Source organism: Pristis pectinata, chromosome 17 (assembly GCF_009764475.1).
Source record: "Pristis pectinata isolate sPriPec2 chromosome 17, sPriPec2.1.pri, whole genome shotgun sequence".
Classification (NCBI taxonomy): domain Eukaryota; kingdom Metazoa; phylum Chordata; class Chondrichthyes; order Rhinopristiformes; family Pristidae; genus Pristis; species Pristis pectinata.
In genome coordinates this window covers 20,455,521-20,482,146 of record NC_067421.1, presented here as the reverse complement: position 1 = coordinate 20,482,146, position 26,626 = coordinate 20,455,521, and the positions used below count along the sequence as shown (strand labels likewise).

General features: G+C 39.5%; 1 protein-coding gene across 1 annotated transcript; it reads left to right on the top strand.

Moving 5' to 3' along the window:
• Nucleotides 1–77: 77 nt before the first annotated feature.
• plbd2 (phospholipase B domain containing 2) lies at nucleotides 78–26,406 on the top strand. The gene is made up of 12 exons (XM_052032361.1): nucleotides 78–557; nucleotides 1,005–1,098; nucleotides 3,997–4,167; nucleotides 8,871–8,971; nucleotides 13,044–13,258; nucleotides 14,222–14,313; nucleotides 16,491–16,651; nucleotides 18,531–18,626; nucleotides 18,868–18,939; nucleotides 19,734–19,886; nucleotides 22,151–22,313; nucleotides 25,412–26,406. Exons 1-12 carry the CDS (start codon nucleotides 304–306, stop codon nucleotides 25,577–25,579), a joined length of 1,740 nt encoding a protein of 579 aa, XP_051888321.1. The 5' UTR covers nucleotides 78–303; the 3' UTR covers nucleotides 25,580–26,406.
• Nucleotides 26,407–26,626: the final 220 nt, after the last annotated feature.

The window sequence follows — 26,626 nt, the reverse complement described above, 5'->3', positions numbered from 1 at the left end:
TTAAGGGTCCCTTAATGAACTTCCAATCAATGAAATTCGACAGCATCCACGAAGGCAATCGTACAACTTACTTGAAATGTCACATTATTGTGCTGCCAAAACGTTCCATAAAAACACGACAAACATTCATTCACATGCTTGTACAGATAAAATATACAGTGCAGACTGAAATGACTACATGGTGGCACGGCACAGCACAGCGAGGAGCTGGACTTGGACCCGCAGCCCCGGCACGGCCCGACTGTCAATCATTCGCGCCGGCTCAGCCGCTGCTTCGATCACGTGATACGAGCAGGGAGCAACATGGCGGCGGCTCGGCGGCCTGAGGGACCCTGTTCCCACCTCCCGTACCGGTCCCTCTGTCGACCGGCTGCTTGTCACCGTCTTCTGTCGTCGCTGCTGCTGGTGGCGGCGGCGGCGGTGCCACTGGCGGCGCCTGAGACGCTGCACCGCTCGGTGGTGCTGGATAAACACAGCGGGAGGCTGAAAGTGGTGCAGGGGCTGCGGCGAGATGGGGTGGCGTGGGCCAACTTCACAGACAACATCAAAACCACAGGGTACGGATGGAGGGGAGGGGGAGAGAGGGCAGTGGAGGCTGGAGGAAGTGGGTAGGGGGTTTGGGGAAGTGGGTAGGGGGTTTGGGGAAGAGGGCAAGAAGGAAAAAGGGTTGGGGAAGCTGGACATTGGGAAGGGTAGGGAAAGAGGGCTGGAGGTGATAGGGACGTCATTAGGGTGAGGAGGACTGGCAATTTATCAGAAATTAACTGTGCCTGTTTGCATAATTTCCTTACTTAATCATCTGTAAATAAGGTATCTAACATGAGGTTAAGGATGCACGCATATGTTCAACCCCTAACGTTAAGGACATGGGTTTACCTTTCTGAAAGCTGGTAGATTTAAGTTTTTGCCCTTGCAACTTAGAATCTGGTGGCCCATTCATTTTTTTTTTGTTTTTATTCTATGTATTTAACTTCTAATTACTTTACATTTTCTGTTCTCTGTAGCTGGTCCTACCTTGAGCTTACAACAAATGGAACATATGATGACAGTATTCAGGCTTATGCTGCAGGAGTGGTGGAAGCTGAGGTCACACGGCCAGTAAGCTTTACTCATTACTCTGAGATTCTAGTTCACTGTGGAAGAAAAGGACATTAAAAAATATTAAGAGGTGCTTCAAGAGTTGTAATGACCAAAAAAATTAGTATACTAATGAATATGAAATAACCAATGTACAACCATCTTGGCTCGTTTCTGGAAAATGAGAATGCTAAAGAGATATTTTAGTTGATATAACCATAGAACCATACAGCACAAAACAGGCCCTTTGGCCCACCGTGTCGTGCCATCCATCAGACCACCCTCACACTACCTAACCCCTTCCTCCCGCATATCCCTCTATCTCACGTTCCTCCATATGCCTATCCAACAAGCTCTTGAACCTGTTCAATGTATCTGCCTCCACCACCACCCCAGGCAGTGCATTCCATGCACCAACCACTCTTTGGGTGAAAAACCTCCCCATGACATCTCCCCTGAACCTCCCACCCATAACCTTAAAGCCATGACCTCTCGTCTTGAGCATTGGTGCCCTGGGAAGGAGGCGCTGACTGTCTACTCTATCTATTCCTCTCAATATTTTATATACCTCTATCATGTCTCCTCTCATCCTCCTCCTTTCCAGTGAATAAAGCCCTAGCACCTTAAGCCTCTCCTCAAATTCAATACTCTCCAATCCAGGCAGCATCCTGGTAAATCTCCTCTGCACCCTCTCCAACGCCTCCACATCCTTCCTATAATGAGGCGACCAGAACTGAACACAGTACTCTAAGTGTAGCCTAACTAGAGTTTTGTAAAGCTGCATCATAACCTCGCGGCTCTTAAACTCAATCCCGCGACTTATGAAAGCCAACATCCCATTGGCCTCCTTAACTGCTCTTTCCACCTGTGAGGCAACTTTCAACGAACTGTGAATATGAACCCCCAGATCCCTCTGCTCCTCCACACTGCCAAGTACCTTGCCGTTTACCCTGTACTCTGCCCTGGAGTTTGTCCTTCCAAAGTGTACCACCTCACACTTCTCCGGATTGAACTCCATCTGCCACTTGTCAGCCCAGCTCTGCATCCTATCAATATCCCTCTGTAAGCTCCGACAGCCCTCCACACTATCCACAACACCGCCTATCTTAGTGTCATCCGCAAACTTACTAACCCAGCCCTCCACCCCCTCATCTAAGTCATCTATAAATATCACAATTAACTTATCCCAGGTAACTCTTCTTGAAAGGAGAAGATCCATATAGGGTAACTGCAGGCATGAGGGGAAGTAATGTCATAATTTTATATTTTATTTCATGTTTTCATGGAATATGGGAGGTCATTCAGTCCATTGAATCTGTATGGCTGCCCATTCTTGTAAGTTGAAGAAATCACAGAGGTATCGCAATATGGTGGAATGTACCAAAAACATCAATTTGGCAACAGATTCTAGAATACTTTTGACTGAAAGTTTTGCAGATTGCTTTATATAAATGATAGTTGTGGTACGTTAAAACAGTAGAGGACCAGCAGAAAACCTGTAATCTAAGGAACAGTTGGTGGATGGAAAGCGTGCAGGAGGCTCAGTGCTGACAGCCATGACATGCATGACTTTAGCGGTGTCAAGGACACCTATAGCCCAAACACTCACTGAGAACCGAGAATGGAAGGGAACTTATCAAGATCAGAAGCAATTGAAGTGTTTTTTTCTAGTAGGCATTGAAGACCTCCTCTACTACCCAACTTTGACGTGGGTACATCCCACTACAGCATATGTGGTCCAGCCTTGCTGCCACTCCTGACCACATCAAAAAAAGCGTTATTCCAATTAAAAATCAACAAGACATCGGGAGGAGGTATCCCTGCTGAAGACCAAACCCGGCAGTGAAGACCTGTCACAATTCCACATTTTCTTCATCCACGTCAAAGTAAAGGAGGATATACCAGGGACCTCAGATGCTATAATCATGACTAACCAAGAAAGGAGGCGTCCAGCTGAGGTAACTATAGAGGGGTCTCCCAATTGTCAGTCATAGGAAATGTCATTACTAGAGTCCTCTTTAACTGTCCACTCTGAAGAATTGCTTTCCAAACTGCAATGCGGGGTTTGGAATCACAGAAGTTGAAACCTGGCTCGAGTTTAAAACCATGTACGTGGCTTCCCTGCAGAATTGGCAGATGGAACACATCATCTTATAAACTATCTGCTTGCCTGCCACATCAGACACATTCTGCCTCTTCTGCACAAGAGTCTCCGATTCCCTCATTGGCCTCATCAGCCACCTTGGTACGCACAGCACCACAAAATGGAAGGAAATTGCCATAGATCCCAAGGGATTGCCTAAGAATGATTTCAATAATAGCAACATTGGTCTTCTAACGGCATCTTATAGCATCTACAATTTTGGAAACATCAGCAATTAGAATAATAGATATTCTTTTAAACTTGTGCATGCAGATTATTTTGCATTTTGTGACACTGCAGTCACAGCTTGCATTTATAAAGCACCTCTAAAGTAGTAAAACAACTCAAGGATGTCAAAATTTGAACTAAACCATGTCAGTGTGACCAAAAGTTTGGCCAAAGAAGTAGCTTCTTAATGTTTGAAAGAACAACAGAGAAGCTGAGGATTTTATGCAGAGCATTCCTGATGTCAGATACTTGGGAACCTTGCCCACAGCAAGTGGGGATGATCAAGCAGCCAAAATTGGAGACTGCACATACCTTGGCAATTTGTGGAGGAAATAACTGAGAGAGGTGTAGGAACTGGATGAAGTTTGAAAATGTTAAGAATTGTAAAGTGGAGATGTTGCTAAACTATAAGTTAATGTAAGTCAACCTGTACCAAAGTGATGGGTGAACAGGACTCGGTTAAATTCTGCTTCCTGGTTCAGTAATGGTTGATCACAATTTAAAACAGAAGAGTTTCCTTGTTACATTTTAATTGTTTTGTTTTCCAGTATATTTATATGCATTGGATGAATACATTATTTCGCTACTGTGGACCCTTTAAATATCAGACGGCCTACTGTGACAAGCTTAAAAACTACATCGAGACTAATCTGGCATGGGTAGAAGAAAACCTGGCAGAAATTCCGCTAGCGAACGACAATAAAGCATATTGGCATCAGGTAAGATCAAAGCTAGGTACCAAAGACATTTTAAATCTTAAAAATTAATGACCACTGCATGTTGATATAATAATTACATACTCAGTAAATAACTACCACAGAATACTACTGTGTGGTTATAGCTGCTTAAAATCTAGTTAACTCAACCCTTATTTTCTGATGAAAGGTCATTGATCAGAAACATTACCTCTGTCTTTCTCTCCGCAGATGTTTCCTGATATACCGGCTATTTCCAGCATTGTTTTCATTCCTACTTTTCTGCCTTTTGTCTTCTCAATTGGTCCCAACTTGGATCATTGGTAATGGTTTTGTGCTATTCATTAAGAACGTATGACATTTCTAGAACTGCTGCAGAAAGCAGTACAAGCAGAGGAAAGCCTTCCAAAATAAGAATAAATTTAGCAAACTTCTGATTTTGGATTATAAGAAAATGAGAGGACAATGAGTCTGAACACAACACCTGTGAGGGTGGCCAGCATCTGTACAGTGAGAAATGGAGTTAACTGAGGTTAATGAGCCTTCAGATGAAGTGATTGACCTGAAACCTGAAATCTGTTTTTCTGTTCATTAGTACTGCCTGATCTGCTGAGTATTTCCATCATCTTCTGTTCAGATATCAGATTTCCAGCATCCACAGTAATTTTTTGAACATGTGAAGGCATGCAGTGGCAATGCAGAGCTTAAAAATCCACAAATTTTGCAAATTACAGATCTGCAAAACTGCACTGTTGCAGGCAACTCATTGCTGTTTCTGCTTTGCTAATTGTTGTGCTGAATTGGATGAACCACTCATGCGATTGTGTCAGTATTTCAGCTGTTGACTGCCAAGTTGCATTCATGGTTTTGGTTACCATTACAGTCGGGTATATGGTTGACCAATTTAGTTAGTTATGTTACCCATGTTATTTTCTGTCTTGTATATGTTAATCCTGCATGTTCATGCAATACTACAGCAATGAAATGCATTTCATTGTCGACAAATTGTAGCTTCTAAATATATGTTAGAAGGAATAGAGGTCTGGAGAGACTTCGGGGGTCCATTTATGCAGATCATCAAAATGTATCTAAAGATGCACAACATAATCAAAAAGGTCAGTGAAGTGCTGGCCTAGAAATTGCAGACTAGAATACAATTGGGTAGATGTTATCTGCAACTGTACAGGACTCTAGCTGAACCATAAATGAAGCACTAAAATCTAGATACCATATCTTAAGACTTTGGAATTCGGTTTAATTTACCAGAATGCTGCTTGGACTGCAAAGGTCGGGTTACAAGCAGAGGTCACGCAAACCAGTGCTGCATTTATGTATTTTGGAAGATTAAGGAGTAATTTGATCAGTGTTTTCACAACAAAAAGGACAGCTAATAGTTTCTCCAGTATAACCTGTTTCTGCTGATCGAACACTATAGTTTTCTAAACTCAAAGGGTGGTAGAAATTTAGAACTCTGCTCTGCAAATGGCAGTTAACACAAGGTCATTTTTTAATATAAATCTGACTGTGTGTTATTCGTGGAAGGAATTAGGAGAATGGGGAAAGGACAGGCCTCTGGCTTTAGTTCACAGGTCAGCAATGCTTCTACTGAATGAAAGAATAGGTGAGAGACTAAATAGTATGCTCCTGTTCCCATGTTTCTACCTGGATTTCTACTCTCTTTGGAGCTCTGCTCCATGCTTTTCAACATTTAAAATGTACATTTAGCTATCCAGAGAGGATGATCTTACAATTCCTTGTACTGAGATCGAGTTCTAGTCCCTAGATTTTGGTCATTTGGTTAACAAGACTTGGCAGAATTTGATTTTGGATTTTTTTTGACATAAAATTAATTATATTAAGTATTTTTTTTAACAGTTTGAAGTTTTAGGATTGTACAAAATTAGGGTTGTGGAGGCAGAAAAGTTATCAATGGCTTTATACCATTGAAAACTCTGTATAATTACCCACTAAAGAAATAAGTAAAGCCCAAGTCAACAATATGCATCTTATCCGCCCTAAATCAATGTGTTCATTTGGCAGTAATGTTACATTTGTTTAAACAAAAAATGAAGATGCAAGTACAACCTTGGGCCATCTCTATTTTAAAAAGTTTGTCTGATGACCAGTCTATTAATGAATTCCCATTCCTAACAAGTTTAAAATTTTTCATTGATCAGCAAGTGTGAGGTGAAGTCAATATTTAATGATGTTAACCGGTAGAAATTGCATCCTATAAACCATTTGTAAAACAATACTTTTACTGTAAGTCCTGTAGATGGAAGTATAACATTACAATGTCAACTACACATTCCATTTCCAGCCTTCAATAAGATGCTTTGTATCCAACCATAATTGAACCTTCAACACAGGCCCCTGTTATTTAAATCCTACCAATTCAGGTACACTTCTATTATCTCAGCTCTGTCATTAATTTGACTTTAACTGCATGAGTTTAAGCTTTAACAGTCTCCTACGGAGAAACTTATCAATTGTCTTCTGGAAGTCCAAAAAAGAAAGTCACAGATATTTAGTCAGAAATGTCAAAGATGTTCATAAGGTATGACCTACCTTTACAATTCCATGTTGTCACTTTTCTAATAGATTGAAAATTTTCAAGATTATGTCAGTCTTTTTAAAAATGGACCACAAAGACCTGTGACAAAAGCTTTCTGGCTGGTTCAATAATCTTGGGAGCAGTCGTTATGATTTGAAATTATTACTCACTGTTGGCCAGAAAACTGCAGTCTGTTTAATCAAAAGAAAATTGCTGTTTAATGGTTTTGCTTTGAGCTCAACTGCATCAGAACATTGTCGGAGTCCAGGGGTGGGGAGGTGGGTTTGATTCAGTGAATTACAATGCCAGTGACCATTTGGCAGCATGATCAATAGATCTACATTTCATCTTCCCAATGTCACTGAGACTGTTTTGAATAGTCTCAGCAAGTTGAAAGCAGTCGAAGCAATGCAGTTTCTGCTGGAAGTTTGTTTGTAGTTCTGGATGGTGGAAAAGGTGGAGATGAGGCAAGTTGTGCATCTGTTTTTACATAATTCTTCTCTAAGGGTAATCAGGCAATAGAAAAGTGGGTCAGGAAGTGGTGAAGGGAATGGTCTTTTGAGACGATAGAAGGATGGGGAAAATATGATGAGTAGTGTCACCCTGCTGGACAGAGCAGAAATAATGGGATATGATCTGTTGACGTGGAGAGCGAGGACAAAGGAGGAAAGAGAAGAGGTGAAGGAATAAATGCAGAAAATGGTACAGAAATGGTTGAGGGAGCTGTCACCATGATGCAAGGCATCTTGCTTGAGGAAAAAGGAATCCCTTTCAGAAGGACTACTAAGTAAAGTGTCATTGCAAGAGCAGGTATTTTCATTGAGAAACCAAGAGAATGGGATTGACTCTTCAATGCAGGTTGGAAGGAGGTCTGCATATATAACAGTTAACAATTTGTCCATTGTCTTGGTTATGGTTCTTTTGTTGACATTTGCTGCATCATTTTTGCTCCTTGTAACATTTCTACCTTGCACCACCATCCCTTTCATTATTTAGTCCATGCTGCCGCCTTCACTTTTGTTTCCTCGCATTCCTCGCTGTACTCGCTTTACATTTCCAACCTCTTTCTGCTTGAGAAAAGCTTCACGGGTGCTACCTGACCTGTTGAATATTTCCAGCATTTTATGGTTTCACGTTAAGTTTCTTACGTCAGATATCTTTCTTATTTACCACAAACCTTGGGTCCGAAGGGCAAGTGTTCTCCAAGTTCTTAGTATAGCGTGATATAGAAACTACTGTGCTGCATTGTGCCCTGAGTAAATGCAAGATTTAATCTTGGAGTTTGCACTTTTCGTTATGTCAGTAACTTCCCTATTTGACAAACTGGAAAGCAGATTTATTGATGCATCTGCTTTTCCACTGGCAGGAATGTCAGCAGCTGACCTTGGCTACTGCATGAAAGCATTTACTGATTTTTTGTTTTAATTCCCCAAAATATTTTTTTTCCCTTGCACATTATGGTTAGTTGACTTTCTTAGTACTGCTCAGCTTGATTAACCTGTTAATGTCATGGTTCTGTGAAAACAAGTGGCACTGCTATTTATGAAGTGAGTGAGTGGGGCAATGTGTGGAAATTAGACCCACCTCCCTCCTTAGAGAGATTCTTTTTTTAAAGCTATCTCCAAAATGTCAGCAGCATTTGACCCAGATGCATTTAGAAGGAAGTTTTTGTTTACATTATATATTTGACTATCCAGATCATCTCTCCTTTCTGAATTTATATGTTGGCAGATGGATAATTAAAATTATGTATCTAATCTTATAGTATGCACTTTGGTTAAAAGGCTTACAGTAATTATATGTGCAGATGTTCAACTCTAATGTATATTGAACAAATTAAATAAATGATTGGGTGGCTTGCTGGCTGGCTCATGAACGTGTTAACCAGAAAACTAGAGTTCAGTTTCCAAATATACCTTAATCTTCCCATTTAACCAAATTCAGTGGAAGAATATTTTTTTTTCAGATTTCCTGCCTCTAGATTTTTACTTCTAGGAGTATCAGTTGGTTTTGGAGATATGAGCAAACTGAATAGCTTTACCTCTGTGTTGTTCAGTTCAAATTTTAAAATTGAAAGTTGCATTCAAGTTGTGTGTGGTAGAGATTATTCCCCTAGAGACTAAGAATGTATGACTGAGGTTGTTAAAATGAGTATCTGCTTTAAATTTATCAGGTACAATTGGCATTACTACAGCTGCAAGGACTGGAGGATGGCTATAATGACCATATTCTGTTTCCTACTGGAAAATTAAACATTCAACCTTATGGATTAATGTAAGTAATTTATTTTTTTAAGTCACACGCATTACAGTCCAAAAGCACTTACCTTGGTTTTTTCCATTAATCTTTTTCTCCCATGACTAAGTAAATGAACATTGCTTCTGGTTATAAGTGTTGCTTCTGAGGGTAGGGGTAGAAAGAGCCCCCTCTATATTTGCATTATCACATGAGAACGAAAGCTGTAGAAACACCTGTAGCGTGTCCTTGCTAGGCAAGAGGAACTTGCATTTATACATGCCCCTTGAATGTACTCTACCCATCCCAACATGCATTAGCCCAATGAATTGCTCATGGGATGTACACTAATGGGCAAATCTGATGACCAATTACACACAACAAATTCCAAATGGCCCAAAAATCATTTTTGGCATTTTGGAGGAAGTTAAAAACATTGGCCACAGTTTGAGAGAACCTGCTTTTTAAGTAGTGCACTGTGATCCTTTACATCCACCTGAACTGATCTTGACGGCTTTGCTTAGTATCGCAACTGTAAGGGTGTATCTCTGACAAAACAAATGTCATACCAGCCTGGAATGTGCTCAAGTCCTTAGAAACGGCAAGTTTCTGACTTGGAAGCAAAAGTACAATTATGTGAGGTTGGTAATCCAAACATTAACTGCATCCAGTAATCCTGATTTCTTTCTCATCCTCTTTCCCCAAATGTTCAAATGCATGTTTATTGAGGGACAAAAGCTGGATGGTTCTGAGAATTATTGTATTGTCATTTTATAGAATTTGAAACCAGGCCAGAGAGAAGTGTGCCACTCCTCTCTTTATACCATGTAACAATCCTGAATAAAATGTAGCTTGGGGTATTTTTAAGGGAATTTAAAATAATTTAAGCATGCAAATGAATTCTAGTTTGACATGAATTACTATTCATGCAGTTCTGCGAATGAGAACTTCAGTGGCTGAAATGTGTTTACTGGATTTTAGTCTTCCTCTGGAGGTCAGACACAAAGGAACTAGAGAACACTGGTACAATTGAGGATTTTTTTTTTGTAGAGGCTGCAAAACATTATGAAAACCAAAGCAAATGAGCTCTGTTGTATACTTAGCATGCTTTACACCTGGAGTGGGATGCTCATCACCACTATACAGTATGTAGAAAAGCATTTCATTCTCTAATATGGATATCCCTCACTTCAAGTCTAACAGGATTCACTCCCTACTAAAAATAAAAATGTTCATTTGTCAACAACTTTAATGCCTTAGCAGTGTTTTACTTGGACTTGGATAATAAATTTTGCAAGTGAGTAAATTGAAATGTTAAGTTGTTGTAACGTAACCTTCCTGTGCAACTGGATAACTGTTAAGAAATTACTCATTGTGGTTTACAGCAGGAGAGAAAACATAAATGGCAGTGTCTGTGTAGATAACAAACCAGTGGTATAACTGTGAAATAAGACCTCACGCTCACTCATGCACACATATATTGTAAACCAAAGTTCTATTTTGTCACAAACCAGCAACAAAAGAAACACACTGAGCATGATTCAGTGTTAAAAACTATTTTATTAATCACTACTTATGATAATACGTAAAATAAAAGTAAAAATGTTAGTATGTTAGAATTCAAAAATGTTAAACCTCGAACGTTAACCCCAAAACTAAACTCTTCGTGTGTGTGTGTGTGTGTGTGACAAAGTCCAAAACTCCCAGTTCCGGAATGGTTCTTAAAGTTCAGTTCCGCAAACCATAAGGTGAAACATGAGCAAGGGCTTCTTCAACAACCACCGTTGTCTGAAGATAAGATGTAGATGTAGAAAAACATAGAGAGAGTACATACGAAATCCAAATGTTCCACGATGGAACCCAAACGACACTTCAGTGTTTACTCGGTAGTGACTTCCTCACCCCGAAAAGCATCCGAACCGTGGTCGTCCACATACAAATACCTGTTTCCTTCTACAGGTCAACAACAAAGTGAACTCCACCGGATTACTTCCAACTTCCATACATGGATTTCAGTGGCAAACACAGTTATTGTTTCTCATCCATCGATAGAGAAAACAAGCAGGCTGGTGTCTCTCTCCCTTCTCTCTCTCTCTTCTTCTTCTTCTGACTTCTTCAACAACGTCATTACGTCCTTTATCTTCTATTGACGTAAGCACGCCCCACACACACATACACACACACTCTCTATCTTAAAGGGACTTTCACTGAGTCCATAACACTTTGTATACTTGGTATAAACTACAGATGCAGTAAACTAAAACACTTCGTATTGATCTGATTTGTCCTATTTCTTGTGTTTTCTACAAGTCCCCATGTCATTTGACCTCTGCTGTTGCTTTTGTACTTCAAAGTTCTATTCTAAAAAAAACTCTCTCAATTTTTCCTTCAAAAAAGAATTATGAATGAATTATGAAAATTCTGAAGCACTACCATTTAAGCATTCATTTGTTTGCTAAATTATTTTAAGGTCTTTGGTTTCACTACTGCAGCTGAAATTCTGTATCCAAGCAATGCGGTAGGTTGCATTCTAAAGACAACACCAAAACAAAGCAAACCATTTTGTCTTTTTGTCATCTTGTTGATCTGAGATGTTAACTCTTTCCCCCTACCAGATGCTGTCCAATCTGAGCATTACCAGCATTTTATTTTTGTGTTACTTTCATGCCATATTGTGGAGAATATTGAGGCTTTGTAAAGGGAATGCTGCACTTGTATGTTATGTGAATTTAGATGTTTTTTCCCAGAGTATAATGGAAATGGTTCCTTGTGGTGAATGCTGATTTCTATATTCTTTTGAGAAGTTGTTCTGTTTCTGGTTGAAGTAACAATGACCTTGTACAAGAGCTAAGTAACTATTATGTAAATCAAGGTCATTGCAATCTCCTAGATTAGTTTAAATTACTTGGAGGACATGGAGAGCAACTATCAGAATGTTTGTGTTTCCTCCCAAATGAGCTGGTGTTCTTATCTCTTCTGTCTGATGCAGAAAACTACATGAGTCTGGCTAGGTACAAAAGACCAATAAGGCATCACAACTATGAAACAGACTAAATGAATCCATTGGCTTTTTTTAGGCTGTCTTTTTATGTACATTTGTATTGATCCTTTTGTATTAAGAATGCTGTAACAGTGCTAAGTTTTTCTTTTGCTGGTTTTTATTGCATCCTATTTACTTCCAAACAGTTTCTAAATAAAGTCACTAACTTGTAGACCTCCCAACTCATGGAGGTTTCTTCAGCTTTTGCTAATAATTTGCTACTGTTAAACCAGCAGTCGGACTCATGGCCCTTAACTGAACTGCCTTTGTTAAACTAACCAGACCCCACCCAACCTCCTGTTTTGTCTAGACACATCTCTTAAATTTGATCACTGCTTCCCCTGATTTGTTTAAGTTGCATACTTCACCATTTTCTCATATTTGATTATTACTGTGGGTTAATTGGGTTTTGCTGAGTGTTGAGTCTACTAAGGTCTCATTCAGCAGCTTTACTATTTCAATATCATTGCTGCTGAAACACCAAACGTGGGACATGTCAATTTTCCTTTCCAATGTATATAATTACATTGAATCTTCTGTGATCGTACTCTCAATATGTCCAGTAATTTGCTTTTTCTTCCACCTGTTTTATTGCTGTTTCAGGTATTACAGTGGTCCCTTCCAAATGTAAGCCACTAATGTAAGTTAATATTGATTCTTGGCACCATACTCCGTCCTTCCAGTTTCCCTTAACTGTAATATAATTCCTCCAACAAATGAAGTCAATGGTGAAGCTAATTTGCCATGTTTCTACAGTGAAGGAATAGTTAAATTTTTTGTGACAATGGTTTCTGGTAGTGTCTATTTAGATACTGCCATTTTTAGGGTACATTGATGTGTTTTCTCTTTGTGATCCCTGCGCTAACACTAATTAGATTCTTCTATTATGCATTTTTGTTTCCTTCTGCTCTCCAGTTTTTTATTCTTAACCAAAACTTTCCTGAAAAGAGTGATAGTAGCCCATGAAACTGGTGATGATTAAATATGTTCTTGCAGAATATCACTGCTTGTCATCCCTTGGATCATATTTTTAAATTATTTTAATTATTTTTTTTATTGATTATTTTGTAGTCTCTTTCAGATGTCTGGTGACTTGGAAGATCTAGAAAATGTATTTAATAAATCAGACAGATCAAAGATGTTTGGTTCTGGATCATGCTCTGCACTCATCAAACTATTGCCAGGCAATAAAGAACTGCTTGTATCTCATGACACCTGGAGCAATTATCAGACAATGCTGAGAATTATCAAAAAATACAAGCTGTCCTTCAAGTCCTTCCCAGGAGGTATGCATGTAAATGTGTCTGTTGCAAAAGTAATTCGGCAGTTTTGTTAAATGTAAAATCTCACTGAAGTATAAAACTTGACTTTTAAACAAAAAACATTACAAATAATTATGAACTTTGTATTTTTGTCTTTTAATTTGTATAGGTGTGCACATTATTCTAATTTTCAGGAAATAAGAGTTGAAGATCAATTGAAGTGGCCTTTACTCAACAGTAAAATCCTGCATTGCAGTGTGCATATATGCTTTTGCTGGGTCTTGGGAGAACAAAGTTTGGGCACCAAGACTTCAGTAATAAGTCCCAGCAACTTCTCATCATATGCCTACAATGTTTGGGATCTGTTCAATACAATCCATCTTCCTTGGTTGAAAAGGCTTTCTTTGTATGCAGGTTATAAGAGTATGGGCAATGTTAATCAAGGTTTCACTCACTACTTGATCCCACCACATAAATTGGTTACAATCTGTGAATAAACCAATTCATTACAAATAGAGAAAATAAAAATAAATCAAACTATAACCATAGACTTTTAGTTTCAAAACAATTATTAGCATAAACCTGAGAGAAAATGAATTAGATGTGGAAATTAATTAAGAGGGACTAAAAGCAAATAATTTCTGTACAATAATGCTTTGTTTTCAAAGTACAATTTGTATGTTTAGAGTTAACCTGCTACTTTGTGCAAAGGCAATTGATAATTTAGTGAATAAAGGCAGTTTTATTCTACGTCTGTCTACAGAGCTGCTGACTCCCTTTGCCATCCAAAGGAAGTGTATCCTATGCCGTAGCACTTAAGACAATATGCTTCAAAATGTCAATATTTTCTGCAATGAATGTATTGACTGTAAACAGGATCATTCTTTTGTGAAATAGATGAGATTAGATTCTCAATGTTCTGGAACTTGAATGCTGGAGAAGGATCTAATTAACATTTAATTTCTTGATTCTCTTATTTTTGCATAGGTGATATAATACCAGGAGAGGTGCAGGCTTTTTCATCATATCCGGGGACCATCTTTTCTGGTGATGATTTTTACGTCCTGAGCAGTGGATTGGTGAGTAGTTTCCTGCTGACTTTTGGACTTCCTCACTTGTACTGAATGGACAAAGGGATGTACTTATTGGAGCATCAGTGGCGTGACATTCGAGCATGAACGTTTTAAATTTAATCATTCACAGGATGGGCATAGTAAGACTAACGTGTAGCTTATCCATAACTGCCCCATAAGGTGGTCGCTACGGTGGTAGCTCGCTGTCTATTCCAATATTGCTTTTAGATTTTCCCTGCAATGGTGGAAGAATGATAATATCCTTCCAAGTTAGGGTGGTGCTTATTGTTGAGGGGAAATTGTATGTGATGGTATTAATTCCTCCAGCCCTGCAAGGCTGTTCCATCGCACTTCTAACTGAAGACTTGTAGATGGTGAAAAAGATTTGAGCAGTTGGGTTGTGAACTGCTCACTGCTGAACAATAAGGCCTTGTCCCGGTTTTGAAGCGACAGTACTTAATGGCTAATCCAGTTAAATTTCTAATTAGTGCTGCTCTCTCCCCTGCCACCCAAAAGTCCCCCAGGTTTATATATAGTGGTGAATTGGATGATGACAATGCTGATGGAACATGAAGGGAGGAGATCTGTACAGTGTGGCACAAATTTTACTCGCTGCTTTTCAACCCAAACCTGAATGTTGTTTAGATTTTGCTTTAATTAGACACAAGTTCAATTTCATTAATTTCATTAATTGAGGCACTGCAAATGAAACTGAACACTTGCAATCATTGTGCACATCCTCACTCCTGACTTTATGAAGGAGAGAAGGTCACTAAGTGAAATAGATGAAGCTGGTTGGACAAAGGAGCAATATCTCAGTGCTGAGATGGTGTCCTCAACCACAACCAACTTCCTTTTCACAAGGTACAGCTCCAGAGCTCCCTGATAGTTTCATGTGTCAAATGCTTCCTTGATGTCAAAGGCAGGCACTTTTACCTCCTTTCCGGAATTTGGCACTTTTGTCCACGTTTGAAATGTGCTGCAAGGAGGTCTGGATTTGAGTGGTCCTACAAGATTCAATTTGATCATCAGCGAGCAGGTTTATGTAAGTAAATTCCACTCTCAAACACTGTCAGTGGCACTTAATCACTCTCCTGACTGAGAATAGTCTGATGGAATTAGCTGGACTGAATTTGTGAAAATCAAAGAAAAACAGCAGATACTGGAAATCTGAATTAAGAACAGAAGATGCTGGGAAAAACTCAGCAGAACAGACAGGTTATGTGGAAAGAGAAACAGATAATGCCTTGGGTGAAAGACCCTTTAGTTTGACCTGAAATGTTAACCGTTTTCTCCTTCCACAGATGCCGCCTGCAGAGTTTTTCCAGCATTTTCTAGATACAATTTGTCTTGCTTTCTATGAGCAGGACAGACTTGAATCATTTTCCACCTCCAGAAAGATTACTAAAACTTGTTGTGGAAACTAGAGTTTGGTTTGTGTACAAACGATACCTTAATATGTAAACAGAAATTGTGGTTTCTGAAACAATATAATTTTGTTCAATATTGGGAAGAATGTAAATGGAGGAGAAAGTTTTTCTGTGTCTATGCATAATGAGGATGCATAAGTAAAAAAGCAAAAGGGATTATGTGCAAATCAATGATGTGTTATTAATTGTATTGTGGAGGTCGTGGCTGTCACGTGACAACACTGCCCCCATCTGGTCGGATGACAGCACTGCCCCTACTTGGTCAGAAGACACACTGTCAATCAAGGTTTGGCTCCACCCCCACCCATCCTGGCACACCACCATTGGCGCTTTTGAACTACCTGGGCTGGACCACCTCCAGCACTATAAAGGGTGCCGCATGTGCTTGGTTCTCTCTCTTTTGTCTCTGAGGGATGCCCTGTTGGTAAGCTGTGTACTGTTTAAGAGAAATTAGTTAAGTACCCCTGGGATAATAGAGCCATGCGTGCACTGAGTCGAGGATGGCAGGCATCGTATTGTTTCTTCCTAGATCGTTTGTACCCAGTTCATTGTGCGTGTGTGCATCTTACCCTTGTCGCGATTCCCCCACGCTCGCATTCACCAGTGTGCGTATGTGTGTATTGCCCCGTTATCTTTTCCTGTGTTTGTCTTTATAAATAAATCATTTAAACCCAAGACTGTGTTCAGAGTCCTTGTCCTTCAAGAGCCCTCGAACTTGTCTCACGACATTAATGTTGTTCTTTTTCTTGTCAGGTTACACTAGAAACCACAATAGGTAATAATAATGCACAGTTGTGGAATTTTGTGAAGCCTGTTGGTTCTGTGATGGAATGGTTGAGAAACATTGTAGCTAATCGACTTGCGACAAGTGGTGCAGAATGGGCTGCAATTTTTAAGAAATTCAATAGTGGCACGTGAGTTCTGTTAGTTTCGTAACTTTTTATTGAACCACAGAACTTGTTAGTGATGTGCAAGCCATTTTATGATTTGTACCCCATTCTCTGGACTTGCTCTAAAACTACATAAAAGGCTAGAATTCCAAAAACAGCTCTTAATTGTCTTAATTATATTGATTTATTTTCCATTTTCTTGTGAATACCTTAATGGGATCAGGATCTACATTATGCAAAGAGATGCTCTAAATATGTCAATATGTAAATGAACCTCTTCAGAAAAATGATCACCAATCATGTATAGAATCATAGCACACAAGGAGGCCATTCAGCTCATTAAGTCCATGTTAGCAATTGGTCTCATAGTCCAGGCCTTTCTCCATACCTTTTGCGGTTGTTCTCCCTCTAGTACCTAACAAATTCCTTTCAAAGACCCAGTTTGATTCTCCGCCACTCTTATTGGTACTGAGTTCAAGGTAGGAAAAAATCATTAGTGAATATTATGGAACACTTCTTTTGTAAAGATAAATTTTAATGTGTAATTTTAATGTTACATCTTACAATAAATATTATCTAGCTGCAAGACATGCAATACTACCTTGAGATTTTTCACAGTAATCAACCGGATTTTTAAAAATCTTTTTTATCTTTCACTGTTAGTTCCAATGTTAGTTAAGAATTATAGCTTAGGGTTCCAGATTTTGCCGTGAGTCATGTGTACACTCAAAATGGCCTGACTAGAAAACAATGCATTGCTTAGCAATATATCGCAAAACTCTGCTGTGCGATATTTTTAGAAGAAATAGATCTCAAATTGTTACCTGACTTGATTTGTGCCCTACTTCACTAGACACCACGGTTTCTCAAATGTTTCTGTGCTTGGGTATCAATGGTGAAAATATTCACTGTCTAAAATATAAATGTGAACAGGTAATTTTTCATCATATTTTAAGATTTATTTTTAAAGTCAGGCTAATTTCTCACATGGCATGATGTGATATTACTCAGCCACCAAAATGTTTGAACAGTGTTCAAAGTATATTTAGCTGTTTGATGGTATCAAGTGCCTCACAAACTGAAATAATTGAAAGTTGATTTGCATTTCCCAGACATAACTTTCTAATGTGTTTCTTGAGTTTCAATTTGTAGTGTTTGTACCTTTTGAGCATTTTCTCATTATCATTGCTACTTATTCAATTGTAAAACATTTGCAGTTTTGATCATAACTCTACGAAACAATTAGCGAATGCACATCAGGAAGCCAATGTGATTTGCTGCATACATAAATTGATTAGAGAACTGAATACCATTTTAGTGGGGTGTACGCCTTCCTGTCGCGAGAGGCTTCCTGATGGGCACCGGCTCCTTGCCATTGAGAGCTTCAGGCACAGGGACTATTGCCATGTAATGTTTAAAGTTTTCTTTTAAGATATAATATATTTTTGTAGGGTGTGATAGGGGAGAAGAGTGGGAGGTGTACGCTTTCCTGTCCAAGTCATCATCTCAAACTGATCCAAGCATTTCAGCAAAAAGTCAGGAAGGTCTAGGTCATAATTTCACTTTGGGCCATTCAAAATGTGGTTAACTTGCAGACTCCTACATGAGAGGTGAGAGAAACTGCACCAATTGAAACATCTAACATTATCTATAATAAAATTTATTGTTTGGTAACATCATACTTGAAAGAGCCAATGAAGGACATTATGTTCTTGTGTGTGGGCAGAGTACCTGTAGGTCTGGAAATTTTGGTTTTACTAGGTTAATTATCTGTTCTACCTTGGTGCACATTCCTGATTATATTTTCTCTGCCCCTTCAATATATGGTCATGATGATTCAACGTTCACCAAAATAACTTGTTTTCCCCTATAACTAAACATTATGATATTTTTTCTTTTACAGATACAATAATCAATGGATGATTGTGGACTATAACTTCTTTACACCAGGCCAACTTGATATCAACAAGAACTTGTTGACACTTCTGGAACAAATACCGTAAGTATGAATGTGATGTGCTTGATTTATTGGTTTGCTTGATTTTCCTGGAGTAACCTAGATATGCCATCTTGGACGAGCCATTTCACAATTTGTATTTTCAGCATTTATTTCATGGAACCTTTTGATTTTTTTCCTATGTAGTGAGAATGGATACATGCTGTTGATTTTATTCTGGTTGCTTCTGTTATGTTTTGTTGCATTTCATGGTTTCTGAAAACTAACTTCTGAGTAATTGCAGGGGCCAAATAGTTATTGCTGATAAAACAGATGAGCTGATGCAGAGTGGTTACTGGGCCAGCTACAACATACCGTAAGTATGGACTGTGATGAATTCCAATTAATGTTTGAAGGTTTGTTCTCCTGTATCTCCATAAGTCAAATTACCCTTCTAACTTAATCAATTTTTTGTATGCATTCCCCAGAAACAAGCCCATGATCTGGCTTGCTCTTCTACTTTTTAATTTGCATTCCATTATCACATTTACACTCCTCCCTCACAGATGATCTTTAGGTCAACCCATTCAGCATATTAAATTAAGACCTTCAACAAATCATGTTAACTATCACAGGCATAATTCACCAATTTAGCCTTGAGAAAAAGTTAATCAGATATGAACAGTTTTTTAATCAGATTTCCTACATTTCCACATCCTGGAGCCCAGCATGAATACAGTTTTTTTAACTTTTTACCTATTCTTCTATCCCTCCCCCTCATTGCCATGAAAGCGAATGGTCCCGTTGAAAGCTTCAGACACAGAAATGAGTAAAAGTCATGTGTCTATGACTATTCAAGAAAGAGCAGGGAATCTTTCCCAGTCAAGTTTCAGCATTTAACCCTCAGCCACCATCAGTTTGCATGGTTATTTATCACAGACTTCTGCACTGCTCAGTTCCCAGGATTGTTCGCATTGATTGATATGTGCTCCTAAAGGTGAATACACCCTTTCCCAAGAGAGCACAAACCTGATGTAATACTTTATTGCTCCCTTATAGCACTTCCCACTCTCGGCATTTGACCTGAGGAGTCCAAAAGTAGAAAAGTTGTATAAGTATATATTTTTAACAAAACAGTTTCAGTTCCAAGTTGTACTTCCATTTTTGTAGGTATTTTGAAGAGATCTTTAATGCTAGTGGTAAACTAGCCCTGTTTAAGGAATACGGAGACTGGTTCAGTTATAACAAGAGTCCTCGGGCTCTGATATTCCATCGAAATCAGACCATGGTCACAGACATGGATTCAATGATTAAATTAATGAGGTACCTGGACTATATCAATTGTTATTATCATTCTATATTGCTCTGATCTTTTAAAGAAATAAACATTGAATATCACTCTGAATTATAACACACATTGTCACCTTGAATATTGTTTTTAAATCTTTAAGGCTTGCTTTTCAATGAAATTGATAAATATTAAACAGCACAATTAGTCCTACTGAGGATGTATTAAGAAATTAAAAGAACAATCCCATCTGAAATACTAAAATTTAGGAGCAGATATTTTAGATCAGTATATTGAAACAACTTAAATTTTTTTAACCTGTTTTAGTCCAAAAGTCTCATAAATTGTAATTTTTCAGAATTAATCCACACTGAAAATGTCTTGCTACAGAATTCAGAATGTTTCAAAACATCTCTATCATTTCCTTGTCATGTTTTCATGCATTAACATACTTGAGTATCAACTGTATGAAAAATACTTTACAAACCATCTCTGTCTCCCTCACTCATTTGAATCTTTTAGATGCAAAACTAATTGGTTACTCCTGGGTGTGATCCAGACTTCCCATTCAATTTGTTTTAAAGAAGTAATGGATTTGAATTGGCATAGCACCTTTTCACATGCCCCAATGTGCATTACAGCAAATGAAGTGTAGGAATTGTGGTTATAAGCAAAAACAGAGGTAAGGACATAGGATCATGAGTGGACCAATAGCTACTCACAGTCAACTCTAATTTTTCCCTTTTAACATCTTGAAATCCTTAATGTAATCATTTCATAACTGTATAAATTTCAGGGAATGCAATCTAGTCACGATCACAAGACAAGGGAGCAGAAGTAGGCCATTCGGCCCATCGAGTCTGCTACAAAGAAAAGGGGAAAAAAAGAATGGGGGGGGGAAGCAATAAAAAAAACTATCTTTCTTTGTATCTTAAGCCTTGGATGCTGGTTCACAATGTTTCTATGCTTTATTACCTCCAATATATCCTCCCTTGATCCAGTAGCAAAGGGTTTGGGTGGGGCAGGGTGGTGGGATGGCAAGTTGACAGGAGACCAGGCTCTGCCACATGGGATTTAGGCTCTCACATTCCTATCCAGCACGTATGCACTTGCTCTTTCATGTGCATGAATAGGAGCTTGTCCACTGCCTCCCTCCTCACCTTTTGCCCATAGTCCTGGCTGTGATCCGGTTTCCAGTTCTCAATCCTGGCCAGCTGCCTGGCTCTGTTCCCGGTGGTAGCCACACAGCTACTTACGGTCTCATTCCCTGGCTCCAGTCACACCCCTGACCCACCTTCCCGACCCAAGCTTTGTCTGCACACCTGGTGCACGTTCCCGTCTCCCCTTCCCCTGGTGGACCCCTTCCCACCAAGCTCATGATCCCAGCCACACTCTGCCTACATTCCTGAAAACTGTGGTAAATGTAGAAGGTTCTTCTTGCTGTCTGCCACAAGGAAAGTCATTGCCAGTGTCTGAGTTGCCAAGTAGCCAAAGAGCTACTTCCCAAATCACTGTGTGGGTTCTATCCACCTAGAGCACCTTGGACATTATCTTCTTGTGACAACTCCAAGAGAAATGCAGGGAGCATTACATATCACTGTGCATGGTCTTTTTGGACTTCACTAAGGCCTTTGACTGCATCAACAAAGAGGGACTGTGAAGCATTCTCAAACTTGGCTGCCCAGTGATATTTGTCCCCATCCAGCATTTGCTTCATGATGGCATGCAATCCATAATCCAAACCAATGGATCTGCAACAGTGCAAAACAGTCATTTAGCAGTTGATGCTGCTGCTTCAGCTGCAGGGATCCTTGCCTTGGGTGCTCTTGGTGTGGATTTTGCATGTTCTCCCTGTGTCTGTGTGGGTTTCTACTGGGTGCTCTAGTTTCCTCCAAAATCCAAAGGTAAGTTAATTAACTACTATAAATCATCCCTTAGTGTAGGTAAGTGTCAAAATAGTCAAAGTGGTGTTGATGGGTATGTGAGCAAGAATCAGTTGCAGGTGTATCAGGAGAGGAGGAATGGACTGATCGCGTTGTTCTCCTGGGAACCGGAGCACACCACCTCAAACTTCCCCCATGTCTACCCTATCAGACATCTCCTGCTCCATCTATGGAATATTTCCACAGATCTGTCTGATCTGCTGATTGGTCCATCATCTTCTGGTTTTAACTCAATTTGTAGTCATTAATTTTTAAACAACTGCACCTTTAGATCTTTCAGATCTTAGGCTTCACACATGTCTTGCAATATCAACTTTAGGTATAATTTGGATCTCTTACTTTGGTTTTACTTTCAGGTATAATAACTTTATGAATGACTCTCTGTCAATATGTCAGCAATGTGATCCTAAGCCCAATGGTGAGAATTCAATTTCAGCCCGATCTGATCTTAATCCAGTCAATGGCAGTTACCCATTTTCTGCACTAGGACAGCGTTCACATGGAGGCACAGATATGAAGGTGAGATGTGCTGAGATGGTAATTGTGCAGCACAACAGGTTGGAATGAAGGATTGTGGGGAACGGACAATGCTCTAAATAAATTAGTTGGTTTACAACTGAAAGGGGAAAGATTAATTAACACTTTACGTGTGACTTTTCATAAGGAAAGCGAGATTTATGATAAATTGCACCGGGAGTGTTAATCCACATTTTCTACTAAGGTGCTGACTGACCTGCAGACCAATTGTAGTAATCTCTATCTCAGATTCCCAGCTTTTCTAATTTTATTCATGCAAGTAAATTTACTTTTTTTAAGCAATCTTTCACTTTCCCACTCTCCTGTTGATATGGCACAGAGTGGATTTGCAATCTATTGGTGTTTGATATCTTAGCACAACTACTAAATCAAATTTGGAGGCTTAAGTAGTGCATCCCCAATCTTAACTCCTTTTCTCAAATGAATATTTGTTTCATTCACCACAGAGCTCGTGTTATGAGACATTTTAACAAAGAGTTTATGAGTGCATATATGCTCCCTCGCCAACAACAGTAGGATGGCTGCAGTTCGAGAAGGCAGTTCACCACTCCCTCTCAAGGGCAGTTAGGTTTGAGTAATAAATGCTGACCTTGCTAGCCATACTCAGAGGCTGAAAAATGAAAAAATCAAATATGTCTGGAGGAAATAAATTGGCAGTGATGTTGTTACCTCCACTCTTGGTATTCTTGCCTACTGCATGTATTTGTTGCTCCTCTCTGGATTTACTTCCTGCTCTGAAAACCTGAATCATACTGGGATATTATATTTTCTGAGGTCCTGCCCTTCAAATAAACATCTATTCGTTTGAACAGAAAGGCATTAAAAGTCCCGTGGCATATTTCAAAGCTTCAACGGCAAGATTTGAAGAAGGCCAATGCCACTCCGTGGTAAAATTTATTCAGCTAAACTTAAGAATTAACTAACTATTAGTTTTGCTACTTTTTGTGATATTATAATTTCCTTTTCACTGCACAACCTACTCAGTTCTTGTGTTTATATTAAGGCCTCTGTGCCAGAGCCTGGAGATGTGGTTCTCTCCAAAGGTAATGGAGATCATCTTTGGAAATAATTGTGTACCCTTAAATATATAGTTATGATTGTCATAGTTGTACGGCATGGAAACAGGCCCTTCGGCCCACCATGTCCACACCAATCTTTTGCCCATTTACAGTAATCCCATTTTCCTGCATTAGGTCCATATCCTTCTATGCCTTGCCAATTCAAGTGCCTGTCGAAATATCTTAAATGTAGATTCCACCACTTTCTCTGGCAGCAAGTCAATCTCGGGGGGGGGGGGGGGGGTTACTTTCAACTCGTGTCCCCTTAAAAACTCCATCTCATCTTAACTTTTACCCTCTTGTTTCTGATACTCCCTACCATGGGATAGGATTCCCACCATCTACCCTATCCCTGCCTCTTTATAGTTTATATATCTCTATCAGGTCAGTCTCCTTCCACAGAAAACAAGCCCAGCCTATAAAATCTCCGCATAACTAAAGTTCTCCAATCCAGGCAACATCCCTTTGGATCTCCTCTGCACACTGTACAGTGCAACCAGATCCTTCCTATAATGTGGTGACCAGAACTGCACACAATACTCCAATTGTGGTCTAATCAGTGTTTTGTAATATTGCAGCTTTTATATTCTGTGCTCTGAAATATGAAGGCAAGAATGCTATTTGCTACCTTCACCACACTCTCTACCTGCGTTGCCATTTTCAGGGAATTATTGGACTTGAACCACTAGATCTCTCTGTTCATCAACATTCCTCAGGACTCTGTCACTTACAGTATACGTCCTGCCCCTATTTGACTCCCCAACATGCATCACCTCACACTTGTTGGGATGGATTTGCCAGGTGCTGTGGGGCTACAGGAACCTCCCGCCAAGTGGGAATGGGGCAGTTCCATGTGCCTTCTCTCCCCAACAGTCATCCACCCGCCACCCCCCCCCCCCCCCCACCCCATCCCACCCCATCCCACCCCAACTCCTGAGCCACAGCAATCGGGGGTTGGATTGAGCCAAGCAGAGTTGGGAACGCTGAGTAGATTCACTCACTGAGGCCGCTGGCGGCCACTCTTCCCATGCCTGCTCGCTCTCCCATGACAGCTGTTTCCATGATCCTCTCCCACAGACTTTTTGTTCATTTCTGACTTACAAACAGTTCCGGTTACGAACGGTTCTCAGGAACGGAACCCTGTTGTAACCTGGGGACTGCCTGTAGTTTGATAGTAAGGAGGATACATCGAGACAGAATGATGGGCAAAATATTGGCAGATGGAATTTAATCCTCCGGTGTGAGGTGATGTATTTTATGAGGTCAAATAAACCTAGGACATAATGGATGGCAGGGCACTAGGGAGTTTTAAAGAACAGCGGGATTTTGGTGTACAAATGGATCCCTAAAAAGTGGCAGCATATCTACATTAGTTAAGGAGGTGAAGAGGACTTGCAGGATGCTGATTTTCATTATCCAGGGCATAGAATTTAAAAGCATGGAGGTCATGGTACAACTTTATAAAACTTTGGTTAGGTCACAGCTGTGCAGTTCCACAGAATAGAAAGGATGTAAGTGTACTGAAGAGGGTGCAGAGGAGATTTATTGGGGTGTTGCTTCGGATGGAACATTTCAGTTATAAGGAGTGACTAGAGGATGGGTTTGTTTCTCCAGGGAGCAGAGGAGGCCAAGGGGCAGCCTGGCAGAACCATACAATATCATGAGGGGCATCGATAGGGTGGATAGGGTGGATAGTGAGAAACTTTTCACCCTAGGTTTAAGGTGAGGAGTAAGAGGGTTAGAAAGGATCTGAGGAAAGAACTTTTCACCCAGCAAATGGTTACAATCTGGAATGCACTGTCTGAGAAGGCAGGTACTCTCACAACAGTTAGCATGTATCTGGACAAGTACTTGACTTGCCAAGGTATAGAAGGCTACAGACCAAGTGCAGGTAAATGGAGCAGGTATAGATGGATCATCAGCAAGGACATGGTGGGCTGAAGAGCATGTTTCTGTGCTGTATGACTTGGACTCTATAATGCTACTAATATATTTAATACTGTTTGATTGTGTTATACCTAGGTTACCTCATTTGAATTGCATAAAGCCTACCAGATGATTGCAGTGAGTGGCCCAACATGGGACGAGGTTCCAGCATTTCAGTGGAGCAAATCTCCATTTAGGAAACTTGTGCACATGGGACATCCTGATCTATGGAGGTTCCTGCCAGTGAGGGTAGAATGGAAATGAAAACCTGGAACATGTACCTGATTAAAAACAGTATTTTAAATCAGATCATGCCACTTATGTTGATCTTCTGCCTCATTTAAAATATTATTGTGTCAACTTGTGTGAGGGAATGATTTTATATATCACTTCTGGTGTAACTTTCTCAGAATAATTACCAACTTTTACCAAAGTTTTATTTTGAATGAAATCTTGAAATATAATATACCTGGTATACTAAGTATGGTGATACCACAAGCACACACATTCAAACTTGCCAGGATTTATAAGCTAATGTATTTTTATAGCACATTATCTAAGTGAAAAACTATATTTTTAAACTTTGATAGTAAGCAAAGGAAAATTTCACTTGCAGTAAAGCTACAGTTTTTCCAAATCATTGACCTGATACAGCTGTGCCTCACTTGAGTGAGACAAATCAGCTACATCTGCCTGACCTTGGGTTCAGCAGCTAAAACCACCTTTCCCTTCTTGGCTAACAGTCGAATCAAATAATGGTCAAAGTTAGAACTGTTACACAACAGGTAAGATTGGACACACCTTCCTGTGACTTGTGCTCCCAAATGACTGATCACCAATATTTTGGGAAACTTCAAATCCAATTAGACTGCCAGACTTCATACCATCAATGGTTGTCGTCAACCAAGCTGGTACCATTATTTGCAACTGAGGTTTTGTTTTTACATTTCTTAAATTTTGCATATCTGCATCTAATATAGAAAATTGTGCATTGTTTTATTAAATGCAAAGGTTGGTGCTTTATTTTTGGGTACAGAGGATGATGTCTGTACTGAGTTGTGATATTTGAATAAAAATGGTGACACACAATGCATCAGACCTTTGTGGCCTGATTTAACATCGGGAATAATTAATACATACTTTTCAGTTTTCCCTTGAGCAGATAAGACACCCTGCTAATAGTGTACACGTACTAAAATGCTTTATAGTTAATGGGGGAGGTGTTGAATTGGAATATAGTCCTTCCATCCTGTGATCTTATTGGCTTTTGACCTTCTGACATGATTTTATGCAGTTTTACAGCAGAACTCA

Bases quoted from the DNA above. Each gene is read 5' to 3' on its own strand.
- plbd2 (XM_052032361.1), top strand. From the start codon at position 304: ATGGCGGCGGCTCGGCGGCCTGAGGGACCCTGTTCCCACCTCCCGTAC. The intron at 558-1,004 runs GTACGGATGGAG...TGTTCTCTGTAG, and splicing joins GACAACATCAAAACCACAGG to CTGGTCCTACCTTGAGCTTA. The intron at 22,314-25,411 runs GTGAGATGTGCT...TGTTATACCTAG, and splicing joins ATGGAGGCACAGATATGAAG to GTTACCTCATTTGAATTGCA.